Source organism: Neovison vison, chromosome 11 (genome assembly GCF_020171115.1).
Source record: "Neovison vison isolate M4711 chromosome 11, ASM_NN_V1, whole genome shotgun sequence".
Lineage (NCBI taxonomy): Eukaryota > Metazoa > Chordata > Mammalia > Carnivora > Mustelidae > Neogale > Neogale vison.
Window position 1 is genome coordinate 65,419,726 of NC_058101.1, and position 14,803 is coordinate 65,434,528.

Genomic DNA, 14,803 nt, shown 5'->3' on the forward strand with positions numbered 1-14,803 from the left:
GGAGCACTGGCCCCAGGCGCTGGGGGAGCTCCTGGATGGCCCGCCACAGAGAAGGCACTGGAGAACTGTGCATCGTGACCTTGACGTAAGCAGATCCCTCAGCCTCAGACCTCGGGTAAATTCTTTGGCTCTCCAAGGCTCCATTTCCTCAGGCTCGCCTTGAAAAGCAGTGATGTGATGCCCACGCAGAAGACCCAACCTCAGGGACACGGGATGCCACACGGACGGGTCTCGGTGGCTGTGGGCCTGAGGCCCCCGTGCGTGCACAAGGAACTTGCAGGCAGAGGAAGCCTCTGTGGGATCAGGAGGCTGACCGACAGGCATTTGCTGACCTATGACCTTTCTTACCAGCCATTCCGTAGCCGACTGTTGGCTGTCTTGGGGTCACTGCACGGGTGCTCAGGAAACCCTGACAAGGTGAACCCGAGCCCCTGGCCAGGGCGGGGAGTGAGGGGGGTAAGCACCCACCTTGTGTCCTCACTACTTGGCATTTCCCTGCAGGGGGCTGAGCTGAGTGAGTCTGGAGGGGAGCCCACAGCAACGGCCCAGGCCCTGTGGGTCCCGTGGAGGGAGGCAGGGGCTTGGGGACTGTGGAGCCAGAGCTCTGGGGTGTAGACTGGGGTGTGACTGGGACACACAGGCATGGCAGGACCATGGCTGGGCTCCTTGTCTGACGGCCAGCGTCTGGGTCTGGGAGGACAGCACTGCGTCATGAGAGCACCCAGGCTTCGGGGGTCACGGTGTGGGCTTCCATGAGCCCCACCCGCCTCCGGTGTGTACAGTGGACACAGACAGCCTCAGCTCTGGGATTCTTGCCGGCGTGACACATGGCCGCATGGGCAGGGCTCGGAGCAAGCGGCTGGCCCGTGGTGGGAGCTCCGTGGTCAGAGGGCTCCGGACCCGTGTATGTGTGACACTTCTTATCCTGCTGTCCTAGGTCCGAGGGGTGAAAGGGGTCTTCCTGGCCAACCAAAAGACTAATGGGAAGGTGGTAACACTTATAACCTACAACAAGGGCCGTGACTGGGATCGCCTGAGGCCCCCGAGCACGGACATGAACGGGAAACCCACCAACTGCGAGCCCGTAAGTGCCTCTCCCATCCCACGCCTTCCCTGGGGCAGCTCGGGTAGGGCCATCTGGAAGGGCTGTGTGAGAGCGGGGGGCTGCAGACATCTCCCGGCACGGCAGAGGCTCCTGTGAAACCCCCTGCTTTACAGAAGGGTCCCCTGGGGTTCAGAGAGGAAAAGCGTGTCAGTCAGCACGGGCACAACGTTGCTGCCTAACAAACTGACAATCCCAGGTCCGGGCTGGGTTCCTCACCAATGTGGGGGTTGGCCAGTGTCGGAGGGGGTCTGCTCCCTATATCTGGCCTCCTCTTCATCCTTCTGGGGCCAGCCCTGGCTCCCTCTCGTGGTGATGGCAGAGGGCCAAGAGGGCGAGCACAAGCGGACAAGCAAGCAGCAAGCCTCTGTTACACCTGCTGAATCCACGGGCCTGCACGGAGGGCCAGGAAGTGCACTCTGTCTGTGTGTGTGTGCACATTAGTGCCTGTGGGGGGAGCGGGGGAAGGGACTGAGATAAGCCACCAGCCCGGGCCACAGCCCAAATGCTCTGAGCTCCAGGCAGGTCCTGCTATCCCCGTGGGGCCTCTCATAGGAACACTGGTGGAGGCAGCCCCAGTACATTTACTGCCCTGGGGAGCTTGGCCCGTGGGAGGTGTGGATGGCAGGCAGGCCCGTGTCTGTGAGGATGGCAAGAGGGAGCACCAAGAACCCTGGTTGAGGCAGGCTGCTCAGCTCCCCATGTACCGGCCTCTCCTTGCTCCACGGGGTACTCACCACCAGGACCAGCACCTGGCCTTCCCCCACAGGGGACCACTCTGAGTGGGGTCCAGTGTTAGAGCTGCATAGAGCAATCAGGCAGGGGAGCACTCGTCCCTTCCCATTTGGACTACCCTCCTTCCCATGCTGTCTTGTAGCCTGGAATGCCTTTTCCCTTTTCCTTCATCCAGTAAACTCCTATTGATGCCTAAAAACCTTGACCAGATAGCCCCTCCCCTGAAAAACCTATGCTGGGCATACTTGCTTCTCTGTTTTCCACTGACCTTGACTATAAGTTCCTTTCCAAGTAGGTCCCATGCTCTGGGGATGCCTGAGCCCAACCATGTATGTCTCTGTCTCCACAGAAAGGACAGTGTCTGTTTTACAGGGATATTCATTCAACAAAGCTATATGGTTAGCTACTGTGTGTGAGGCTCTGCTCTGGGTGTCGGGAATACATTAGTACGCCTAACCCTGCCTTCCCAGGATCCTGCCTGAATCTCTCTGCAGGGCCTCTGGATATGGTAGGCCCCCAGCCCATTGGCCACGATGTGGACACAATCCACACAGAATCCGTGCCCTCCTCCTACTCGGGGACGCTGACACCCAAGAGCCCCAGGGCACCCCTGCCCCAGCCTGGCAGGGACGGTCCTCGCTCCGTGAGCCCAGGCCTGGGCTGCCTCTTACTCCCCACCCTGGGACCTGCGCCCAGCCTTGGCATGAGCCTCCTGCTGAGACCCATGGCGGCAGGGGTATGGGGAGGTGGGGAGTCACACCTGTCAGTCTGTGGGAAGAAGTACTTAACCTCCCGCTTGTATAAAGTCTGCGGAGAACAGGAGTGCTATGAAGGGCTCAATTCCGTATCGTCCTCAGCTAAGTTAAGCCATATTAATCTGTCAAAGCAAGTTTTTTTTGCTAAGAATAGATTCTTGTCTGCAATTATGCAGCTCAGCGAGGAGATAATGTTCCTGAGATCCATGTCCTTGCTTTAAAATAACACAAGTGGGAGCCGGCTGGTGGGGCGTGCGGTGCCATCAGCTTGTGGAGAGCCCGGGGACCTCCAGGCAAGAGAGAGGATGGGGTCTAGGCCCGGCCACTTGCCTGGATTTCTTGTCTGTGTCCTCCACGCATCCTCTGCAGGAACGGAGGGTTCGCTTCTCCGAGAAAAGGTTCCCGCTTACTACAGAACATGGAAGTGTATAAACAGGGAGAGAAGGTGCGGGTGTCCCTGAGTCACCCAGAAATAACCGTAATCGGGTATATTCCTGACCACCCTTTAGCTTCTGTGTGCTGGAAGGGTCATTGCAGGGACCCTGACGCACGTGTGATGGGTCTTCCATCTTCCTCTGCACCCTGGGCCAGCGGCACCTTCCCGGGCCACAGCCTGGCTCTCCACGGGGGCAGATGTCCTCCTGGGCATGGGGCCTCGTGAGTGACGTGGTTGAGTGTTGGGACCGGATCTGTTTCGGGGGCAGGAATCCTCTTTGGAAGTGGTTTGACTCCGTTGACATCCTAATTCAGAATGAAAACCCATTCGCTCTGCAGCCGTTCTGACGCGGGCTGTCAGGAAGGGACCAAGAAGGGGGCGCTGGGGGCATCGCGGGCCTCTCTTGTGTGCCCTGCCTCATACCTACTCCCCCAACAAGCCGGGCAGGGACCCGGGCCCGCCCCTCTCAGGACAGAACTTTCAGCTGTGACACCAGACTCCCCTGGGGACTCCCGCTCTGGCCCCTCTCTGACAGCCCTCACCTGACTGCAGGGGGCCTCAGTGCCCTGGGCTCGGCCCCCCCAGTTCTGCCTCACCCTGCCCCTGCCCCGGTCCTCCAGCGGCTCAGATCCTAAGGCCTGTGTCGAGCTGTCAGACGCCAGCAGGCCACCCCAGCAGCCCCAGGACGGGCTGGAAGACACTTGCCAGCAGGCCCCCTGTGGCTCCAGAGGGGATCCCAGCTCAGCCCGCACCTGCCAATTGACCATACGGGATCCTGAGGAGGTTCTACCTCTGGCCCAAACAAGTGCCTGGGGCCAGACAGCCCCCCAGCAGGCGGGAAGGGGGAGGGGGCCAGGATCTACAAGACAAGCCATTCTGCTGCGCTCAGCTCTCTGTGCACAAAGGAATACCAAGCACATAGCCCCTCAGGGTTCATGGAAGCCTGGTGGCAGTCCCGAGAGGACAGCCCAGGAGCTCAGCTGCTCTAGGCCCCACCTAGCCCACCAGGAAGCCAGGGCAGCAAGGCAGGGCTGGGCCACCTCCCTTTTCTGCCTCATTCCTGGTGAGGCTCCTTTATCTTTAGCCAGGTGTGCCCGCAGAGATCACAGGTATTGGGGTACCCGTGCACGGGAGCTGGCTGTGCCCACAGGTGCACCATCCCCCGGGAGCTGGCCCTGCCCACAGAGGTCATAGGAATCTCCCTGCCCGTTAGTATTTGGTTACTGGGTGGGGAGAGGAAGAGAACTGAGTGGTCTCGCCACAGATATTCACTCACCAATCTGCTCTTCGGTCGTAAGAAGTCAGGAGAAAACCAAACAGACAAAGTCGTACCCCACAGGTTTGTGGAGAGAGTTTGTCCTGGTGGATCCGAGTGCTCCTGGACTGGGCTCGGGGTTCCCCTCTGCGGACTCAGTGACTCTGAGCTCCCCTGCAGCAGGGGCTCCCCTATCCCACACCCACCCGCCCCACAACCCCCACCCATGTCCCCCACCTACACCCTCCCACCCATCCACCCCACCCCCCAACCCTATGACCCCTACCCTTGTCCCCCACTCTACATCCCTGAACCCCATGACCAGCCACCTCCTGACCCCCCACGCCCCACCCCTAGCCAGCACTAGTCTGCTTCTCATCTTCATAGAGACTGGACTGGGCCCTGGCGCTGCCACCTGATGCCATCAGTTCTGGGTCTGTGTCCAGTTTATTAAATAGTTTTGCTTTTCCCTTGGCACCATCTAAAATGTGCTCTGTCCATGGGCCAGGAGACCATGTCATGAAACACAGAAGGAAGGCCAGAGGCATCTGTCAGATAGACATCAGCAGATGGCAGAACGTGGTCCTGACCGCAGGGTGTGCAGGGTTGCCTCCGAGCCCTCGGCCGTGTGTGCAGCGGGCGCCTCCGCCTTCCAGTTGCCATGAGGAGACCAAGGCCCAGAGGTGCCCCTAGAATCAGCAGCATCTCCGAGTTAAAAGCTGGTTCTCTGGGTGCTCGGTGCCATGGTGTTTCTCAACTGAGAATGTCCATACATATTGGGCATGCTCTCCCATGCTGGGGAAACCCTCCCTTAGAGAAGCCTGGCTGGCTTCATCCACAACTGGTCCCCCTGGGCCCAATGGTCTCCACCCTGCAGTCAACCCCAGAGCCTCGATCCCCTCCTCCGATGGGCTCCTGGCCCTGCCTTCCCACCCAAAATGCCTCAGTCCTACCTTTTCTACCACATCTCCCACCCGAGTGCTGACCTTGGCCCTCTTTCTCCCTACCCCTGCAGCCGGACTGCCACCTCCACCTGCACCTGCGATGGGCAGACAACCCCTACGTGTCAGGCACCGTGCACACCAAAGACACTGCTCCGGGCCTCATCATGGGTGCAGGTAGGAGCTACCATCAGTGCCTTCAGGAAACTCTGTCCTCAAGGGGAAAACTGGATGGTCATGGGCCTGGGACCTTGCTGTGTCGACTGGGGGGGGGGGCAGGGGTGCAACATCTCCAGGGAGCTCAGCAATCATGATGCACTCTGAGGGATGAATATGTGGCCCACAATGGGCATGTGATACATGTTGCTGTGTGGGAAGTTGGATGGAAGTTGGAGGGATGGGTGGATGGTTGGATATATGGATGGATGGATGGATGGATGTTTGGATGGATGGGTGGATGGGTGGGTGGATGTATGTATGTATGGATGGATGGATGGGTGGATGGATGGATAGATGGTTGGATGGACGGATGGTGGGATGGATGGATGGATGGGTGGGTGGATGGATGGGTGGATGGAAGGTTATTTTGACAAAGAATGGTGGGCAGGGATGAATGGTGGAGGACAGGTGAAGGGATAGGCAGGCCACTGAAAGAGTGGACAGTTGGATGACCAGGTGGAGGGATGAATCACACAATGGTGAATGGGTCAAATGAGGGATGGATGGATGGGAGAATGATTTGAGTCATGGCTGACATGAAGAAGGTTCTAGTTTAGTCAAGGAGAGAGTCACAAACAACTAGCATGAGGAAAAAAAAAACCAAAGCGAAGTCTTGCCTGTGGCTGTCAACGTGGGTAAACTAGAGCCTCTGTACATGTGCACAGAAAGGACATGAGCTAAAATTATGTTTGACTTCAGAGAATCTTTCAAAATTAAAAGCATGTGTTTTCAAAACAAATTGCTAGTCAGTGGCTGGTATCTTTCTTTCCTTGTTGTGTTCAAGGTTAAGGGCTGTCCTGCACCCAGCCCTAAGACAGTCCCCACCTGCTCCCTCTGCTTAGATGCGGGTAGGAGCACTCGGGCCACTGATGGGATGGAAGGGAGGACAAGACATTGTTGTGACTGGGCCTTTCCTCTGTCCAGGCACTGAGCTCCTAATCACTGCACCAACCCTGAGAGCTTTGCCCCTCTCTTTACAGGAGAGCAGGTGGGAGCTGGGGGAGAGGGATTCCCTGCCCCACCTGCAAGGTGTCACTCAGGAAGCCCGAAAGCCAACCCAGGCTCCCGGGGAGGGGACACCCATAGGGTGCTCCTGCCTCTCAGCCCCTCAAAGTCACTATCCCGATGGTCAGAATCCCCAGATTCTTGACTAAAATGACAAATGCACAATTTTAAATGTTTCTGTCACCCAAAGTCCTTACAAACCCAGAATGAGCTTCCTGGCTGTCCAAGCAAGCCTTACGGATCTGGAGGGGGTCACCATACTCAGTCTCATGGAGACTGTAGAGCCCAGCTGACCTGCCAGGCCCTACAGTGAGGAGGCAAGCCCATGGCAGCCTCCCTGCTTCTCCTTTAGTCACATCCTTGCCCCACACCTGGGGCTCAGTTTCCCCATCTGTAAAATGAGGGCACCACCTCCGTGTTGCTCACGCCCTTCTGCTCTGACAACCTGGGGACACATTCTGTGGATTTCCCTTTATTTTCCCTCCATTGCCTGTTGGCTGACTGGCAGCCTGACAGCTCTGGTAGACGGAGCAAGGAAAACAGATAACGTCCCTTAGAAGACAGACATCTGCACCACAAAATCACAGGAGCTCGCCTGCTGAGTCTTGTTGACACCGCGACATTCGCCGTGCAGCTCCGTGTGCCATGTGTGCATCCTGGCGTGTCTGCTGGCATCTGCCATGCTGCGGAGAAAAAGGGCAGCCCTCCTTCCTTCCCACCCCCGTCATTCCATTCATTCATTCATTCAGCTTGCTCCTTTCATGCATTCACGGCCATCTCTCAGCACCCTAGGTTTGCCATGCAGGGAGAGGGGACCTGGTTCAGCACCCGCCCCTCTACCCCCACCTCTGCTATGAGCCTTCCCACCTCCATGCCATTAACCCAGCCATTCCCTCCATCTGGCACACCCTTTCCTTCTCTCTTGGCCAGCATGTATTTGTCTTTCCAGGCACAACTTGGAGTTCACTCCCTGTGGGAGTCTCCTCTTGATGGCCTCTCTTCCTGAGCTCATTAGCTGTCCCCTGTCTGCTGTCACAAGTCCATGGGCTTCGAGATATCCTGGCTCTGTGTGCAATTGCATGGCATACTTCTTTCCCAGCTGGACTGAGAGCTCTCTAGGAGCTGGGGCTATGGTTTATTCAGTTCAGACCCCCTGTGGCTCAGCACAGGGGCTGGGCAGAGAGCAGGTGCTCAGCAAATGGTGTTGAACAAATGCAGGCATGGGCGAGTGGGTGAGATTGATGAAGAAGAGAAATGTGGGGTTGGAGGGATGACGGGTGGGTGGATGGATGGATAAACTAATGAAGGATGCATTGGTGGATGATGGATGAAGAATGTATTGATGGATGATCGATGGATGGATAATGGATGGATGGTTAGATGGATGGATAGATGATGGATGGACGGATGGATGATGAATGGATGGATGGATAAATGATGGATGGATGCTGACTAGATGGATGGATGGTTGGATGGGTGGATGGATAATGGATGGATGGATGGATGGATGGATGGATAGATGATGAATGGATGGATGGGTGGATGGGCAGATGATGGGTAGATAGATGGGTGGGTGTGTAATGGATGGATAATGGATAGATGGATGGTTAGATAATGGATGAATGGATGGATGAATGATTGGATGGATGGACACGTTGGTGGTTGGTTGGACTTCAGCTAATACGACAGGCACAGAAACTGTCACTCTGCTTAGAACTCATATTCACTCATCTCTTTGAGGACAATCCATCTCCTTTGGAATCTTCCAAAGACATACAAACTCAACCCTGGATAAGATGCTCCTGAGAGTACCCCATAAACAATGCAGCAAATGGCCAGTGATGTACAGGTCATGCAGTACAGAGGCCTCTGGGACTCTAGGCTAGGATCCAAAAGGGCTTCAGTGTCCTTATTTATAGGCTGGGATTGGCTTGGACACTGAGTTGGGCATCTTCCCACTCTGGTACCACCCCAGGATTTAAGTCTGAGTCTAGAGTGGGGCCTTGAGGGTGGTGACCCATCAGCCAGCCTAGTACTGGGCTTAAGTAAACTCTGGATAGATGGTTTGGTGCCCACCTCACATTCCTCCAAATATCACTGAACATATTTAATGAGTAATTCCTTGGTGCTTAGCCTGCCTCTCACCTGTACGGCTCATGCTGCCCTAGACTTCTGGTCTACCTCGCCCCGCTGCCCCAGGGAGCTGGCTCCAAATGCAAACCCAGCTGTGTCCTGACCCAGTGTGAAGGCTGTCAGGGGCCGCCACGACCCCATACCAGCCCACCTGGAGCGTGTCCTCTTCGCCACTCCTTGATCGGCCCTCCACAGTTGTTTTTGAACCCCTCACTCCCCGTGGACCCCCGAAGCACCCAGTCCAGCCCAATACTGGCTTTCCTTGCAATGTTAATCCTTCCTTGTGCAGACTGGGATGCAGGCCCCAAGCCCAGTGGTTCCACAGGCTAGTCAGCATACGAAGAATGCAGAGAGGGCATGTGCACGGGCAGCTTGGGTGTGAGAGATGTAGACCTAGCACACACTCGACTCTCACATGGGCCTTTGTCTGGGCACAGACCTCCGTGAGGCCAAAAGTGGGCTGGTCCTAACAGCAACCCTGCCCCTGTTCTTCCGAACCAGGTAACCTGGGCTCTCAGCTGGTGGAATATAAAGAAGAAATGTACATCACGTCGGACTGTGGCCATACCTGGAGGCAGGTAAGGAGGCCGGGGGCCTGGCGCCCGCCACACATGCTTTCTGCCGAGAACCCCTGCTGATACATCCGATCTGTGGTTTCCCTGCCCCCCTGCCCCAGACGTGTCCCAAGACATGAGTCTTCAGCCTGCAGCCAGCCTGCCCAGCTGGACAGGGAGCTCCTCATAACAGGTGTTCATGTCTGCTGCGTAAGCCCCTGCTGGGGAGTTAGAGATCTGACATGCATCTTCGATCACTCAGACCCATTTCCATCAGGCTCTAAGCAATGGGAGGAAATGCCAGGCCCGGGGGGTCCTGGCACATGCCACATGGGGCCTTGGAGGCTGGGGCTGAGCTCTCCTGGGAGCCTAGAGGCAAGGAAGTGGGGGCCAGTGGTGCTCCCCAGATTCCCATCGGGGGCGGCTGTTGGGGGAGAGCAGAGATGTGGAAGAGGAGAATCTGGGGGAGAGGCCAGCTTCAGGGCCCTTGCTGAGTCTGGGTTGGGGGGCCTGGGAGGCATCTGGAGGGGGTGATTCGAGGTCACGGCAGGGCCCGAGAATAGAAACAAAGCAGGGAAGCCGCTAGCCACGAAGGTACCCTGTTTACCTGCAGCCTGGGTGTAAGGCCCTGACATTTTTTAATAATATGCAAGAAACAAGGAATTCTGAAAAGGGCACAAGAGACTTACTGTGCTAGAATGTTTCTATTTCACAAAAGCCCATGAAAGATGCCTGAACTTCCTGAAAGGTCACCATCCATCCATTTATTAGAGAAACATGCCCCCTGTTAGATGGAGGAGGCCAGGTGAAACAGACAAGGTGTCTGAATATTTGGGAAAACGAGGGAAAGGTGTTCCCAGTGGCCCCTATTGTCCTGCCATTTGCTGGCATTCCATGCTCCGGGAGTGTGGGGATTGGTCGGGGCAGAGCAGGGGCCTGGCCTTCGTGGGTGGGGGGAGGGGTGCCAGAGCCAGGGAGAGGAGAGGTGCTCCGTGGGTTTTGGAGCTGGGGTGGGGGGGAGGGGTGGCAGAGGATGGGCTGGGACGGTCACCCAAGGCAGGACAGCATACTGGGTGCATGCAGACTGTGAAGGATGTATTAGCACGTGTCTGAGAGGAGAGATTTCAGAATATGAATTACAGATGACTGCGTGTACACTGCTCAATGGACATGAGCTTTTGAAAACATGAGTTCCCTAGGCTGATAAAAAACAACAACAACAACAACAACAAAAACCCACAAAAAACAAACCAGAAGACATTCAGGAGCCCGGGGGGGGCAGGGAGTGGGGAGAAATGGGGAGGGGAGGTCCCCTGCCCCTGGTCCCTGCTGCCAGGGGCTGATGAGCCACAGAATGACCCTGTTGGTTGGGGGTCAGACCCCGGTGTCCCCTCTTGGAGAGTCCCAGGCTTATGGGAGTGGAGTCGCTCTGGGGGGTGTCCAGGGGTAGCTTGGAGACCCCCCATCTTTGGGGAAAGGGGACATGGTCAATGCTGTCTGTCCTCCGGGGAGGAGCCCCCAGCTGCTTGCACACGCACAGCTGCACCAGCAGGTATGAGGCCTGGGCCCAGGGTAGAAGCTGCTCCTGCTCTGGGACAGCCAGGCCCCGGGAACCCACATATAGTGGTTTCATGACCGCATCCTGCTGCTCCATGGCCTGAGTACCCCAGGAAGAAAGTGGAGTAGGCCCCCCACGGAGCAAGAAGCTGGGTGCCCACGGTGCCAGCAGAGGCTTCTGCAAGTTCAGAGCGACAGGACCAGTGCCCCTGGGGAGACAGCTGTGTTTGCAGTGAGGGGCCCCCAGCACAACCGGAGGACCCAGCGTAGTTCTGCCGCCGTGCCTGGCAGCCTGGGGGTCCCAGAGAGGAGGATCCTTGAATAGTCCCCGGAACAGGGAGCTCTCTCTCTGCTGGAGGAGAAGCCTAGCTGCTTGGGAATTCAGTTTCCTCAGGTGGGCCTCTGTCCCTCTGGCCTGTTGTCCCCCAGCGCCCTTCCTGGGGTCCAGACGTTCATCTCTGACTCTGGATTCCAGCACCCAGACGGAGAGGACCTGGAGCACTGATCCCAAGGCCACCAGAGGTGTCTCCTCCTATGTGAGCCCTGTCCGGGCTGCTTGACTTTTGTCACCTGGAGACTTAGTGATGACTTATCCATTCATGCCCTTACGCATTCATTCATTCATCCGCACACATGCTCCCTGAGCACAGGCCCCCTCACCTCTGAGCTGAGCCGTGCTAGGCCATAAAGAGGACCCAGAGGCAGGCCCCACCTGGGAGGAGCTCCCTGGCTGGAGGTGACAAGGACAAACAGTGTAGTAAGTGTCCCGGCTCAGGGCCCAGAATCACTCCCCGCCCAGCCTGGCTTCAGGGAGGGCTTCCTGGAGGAGGTGGCACATCTGCTGGGGATTACTGTCAAATAGAGGTTTGCTGAACTCCCTGATCTTTTTCTTGCCTTCATGCCGTCCACCGTATTGATGCGTGAGCCCTTCCTGTGCCGAGGCTGCCTGTGGTGTTTATTCCCAACGTTCTTGCCTAAATGGTCTCATTCAATCATCCCTCATGCACGGAGTGTAGATGGCATGGGACAGCATTTGGAGGGCCTGGGGGACGCAGGGTGCCCTGGGGCTGGCCCTGCCTTGGGGAGCTGGCATCTGCTGGTGACCCCCAGCCCGTGCATTGACAGCTCTGCCCCCGGAGAGAGTGACCTGCCCTCGGGGTATCACCCGCCCCCTCTGCAGGTGTTCGAGGAGGAGCACCACGTCCTCTACCTGGACCACGGCGGCGTGATCGCAGCTATCAAGGACACCTCCATCCCCTTGAAGATCCTCAAGTAATGCCACAGGGGCCCAGCATGGGGGGTGGGGGCAGGGCCAGGCACTGGGACACAGGGAAACAGGGAATAGCAACACAGCATGGTCGGGGGGGCTGGAGAGAGGGCTTCCCAGAGGAGGTGACGTGCGAGCATCCACATGAGTTAGTCAAGCGGAGTAGGTAGGGCCAGGCAAGGAAGCCAGCCGGATGTGCCCAGGTGAGAGGGCGTTTGGATCAGCTTCAGACCTCTGAAGGGCGCTTGTGGGGGACTGAGGGCAGGTGTGAACTCTGGACTCAGAAGTCAGAGGATGCCTGGGTGGCTCAGTAGGTTAAGCGCCTGCCTTCAGTTCAGGTCATGATCCTGGAGTCCCAGGATTGAGTCCCACATTGGGCTCCCTGCTCAGCGGGGAGTCTGCTTCTCCCTCTGAGCCTCCCCTGCCTCATGCTCTCTCTCTCTGTCCCTCATTCTCTCTGTCAAGTAAATAAATAAATAAAATCTTAAAAAGAAGAAGAAGAAGAAGAAGAAGAAGGCAGAGGTGGGGGAGCTGCCAGGAAGTCAATATCACTTTAGTCTGAAACAGAGTTTTCTGCACTGCAAGCTTATGACACCATGATACAATGCATTGGGAGGTAGTAAGCTTCTGTCCCTGGCCTGGCAACCCTGGGCTGGGCTCGGGCATCACGTGGGGCTGTCCTGGATGTTCCAAGACCCTGATAACTGCCATCCATAGGCTGCAAAGCAGCTTCATGGTACTCAGACAACACGTGTGGAACTTCTTGGCCATAGTGTTACTAAGGAGATGCGGAGGCCCCTTGGTGCTGGCGGCTGGCTGCTAGGACCCCACAGCCCCTTAGCTAGGCAGCGCTGGCCTCGGGGCTCAGGCAGGGCTGGATCCAGGGACACAGGCCGTGCTCCTGCCTGCCTATGGTGGTGATTCCCCGCTCTCTGCAGGTTCAGCGTGGACGAAGGCCTGACCTGGAGCACGCACAACTTCACCAGCACCTCTGTGTTCGTGGACGGGCTGCTGAGTGAGCCGGGGGATGAGACACTGGTCATGACGTGAGTGCCACGGGAAGGGGATGGGCAGATGGCCTTGCTGCTCCGGGGCGCGCTCAGTGCTGGCCTTCCCACCTTCCTCCCCGTCCTCGTCTCCTCTCCAACCTCACGCCTGTCTCCTCCTGTCTCCCTGTCCCCTGCCCACCTCCCCACCCCGCCCCCGGGATGTCTGTCCCCTGCCCAGGATCGCCGGGTGGTGAGGGCTGGAACCAGGTCAAGGGCAGCTCCGGTCCACTGCCCCAAGCTGCCTTCGGAGCTATTGTCCTCGCCATCACCATTATTATTATGAGCTCCTGGCACCCCGAAGGGCTCCCAGGCCCACCACGCAGGGAGGACCCGACACACACACGGGCCCATGTGGGGTGGAATCAGGCTGTGGCTGGGGGCAGGCTGGGCTCTGGGGCTGCAGCTCTGGGCTCTGAGGCCTTTTTGCCAACCCACAGGGGGTGCCAGACCTTACTCCGGGCCAAACTCTGCCCTGGACACAGTGAAGAGGGGTGCAGGGGCAGCCCTGTTCGGATATGAGAGAGCAGAGCTTGACTGCCCTCCACACGCCTTCAGATGCCAGGGAGAGGGGCTCCAGCTCTCGAAGTCTCTTCCTGGGCAACTGCCCTCCTTGGATCCAGGTTGATCCAAGCACCGGGGCGGGGCCTGAGACTCTGCATTTCTAACAGCCCCCTGATTCTTGGTATGCCTGGCCATGCTTGGCATAACCTGCTTTTACTGATGACACCTGACCTGGGGAGACCATGTTCCCCAGAACTCACAGCAACCCAGAACCTGTGACTTCATTTGGAAGCAGGGTCTTTGCAGGTGTCAGGAGGTCACACTACCCTGGGGGGAGATGCAGACAGACCCACGGGCAGACAGTGACCCAAGGCGGACACTGGTGCAGGGGCACGTGGGGGCCATAATCCCAGGACTGCCCAGAGCCCTGGGACCTGGAAGAAGCAGGAGGGACCCTCCCCTAGAGCCCGCGGTCGGGGCCCCACACTGTGAACACCTACATTTCAAATTCATGGCTTCCAGGACGGGGAGAAAATAAGCTTCTGTTACTCATGGCCCTCAGTTTGTGGAAATGGTTGGGGCAGCCCCAAGAAGCTCTCTTAGGGCCCCGCAACCTTCCCTGCTCCGCTCAGGGCTGGGGGCTGCGGGTCGTGGACAGGGCGTCTCCACTGAGACCTCCGACTCACTGCGTGCAGTCAGCCTCCTTGCATTCTCTTTCTCCGGGTGGACGGGGCTGAAGCTTCCCCAAGGCCCAGAGAGTTGGGGGAAGTGTAACGCCTCCTCCCGCTGACCAGGCCCCCTGAGCTCCACACCTCGGAGACCATGGAGGCCAGCGCTTCTCCAGTCTTTCCAGCATGGCCCGCCATGAGCCGCGCGCTGTTCTGAGCACCAAGGATCCCGAGGACTCCCAGAGCTGGCTGTCCGGTGGGCAGATGTCAAATTTAAGTAGAGAGTGGCCCCCTTTCTCACTAGTGTGAATGATGCCGGTGTCCCAGGGCCAGCTGGTGGGGTACGGAAGGGCCGTGCTGGGACCTGGCAGTGTCTTGGGCATCTTGGGGCAGCTGCCCTTGAACTGGGATGGGGTGGATAAGACACAGGCTCAAGGACGGGCTGTGGGTGGGGAAGGAGTCAGTGCTTCCCCCACGTTAGGATTTGGATGGCCCATCTGCTCTGCCTGGCTCCGTGTCTCCTGGAACTGACAGGCATGGCCAGGAGAGCAGCCGGCAGCAGGACCCCCTGTCCCCGCGGGCGCAGCCTGGGGGGGCCATGTGCCCTGCGGTGGGCCAGCTTTATT

The 14,803-nt window shown here is 57.8% G+C and overlaps 1 protein-coding gene across 2 annotated transcripts in view; it reads left to right on the forward strand.

The window, feature by feature from the left end:
* SORCS2 (sortilin related VPS10 domain containing receptor 2) overlaps positions 1-14,803 on the forward strand; it is a 424,588-nt gene that overhangs the window by 383,280 nt on the left and 26,505 nt on the right. For both annotated transcript variants that reach the window (XM_044267844.1, XM_044267845.1), the window contains exons 10-14: positions 938-1,084; positions 5,299-5,401; positions 9,083-9,159; positions 11,873-11,964; positions 12,898-13,005. In XM_044267844.1, the coding sequence (XP_044123779.1) occupies positions 938-1,084; positions 5,299-5,401; positions 9,083-9,159; positions 11,873-11,964; positions 12,898-13,005 (527 nt within the window). The remainder of the gene's footprint in view (positions 1-937; positions 1,085-5,298; positions 5,402-9,082; positions 9,160-11,872; positions 11,965-12,897; positions 13,006-14,803) is intronic.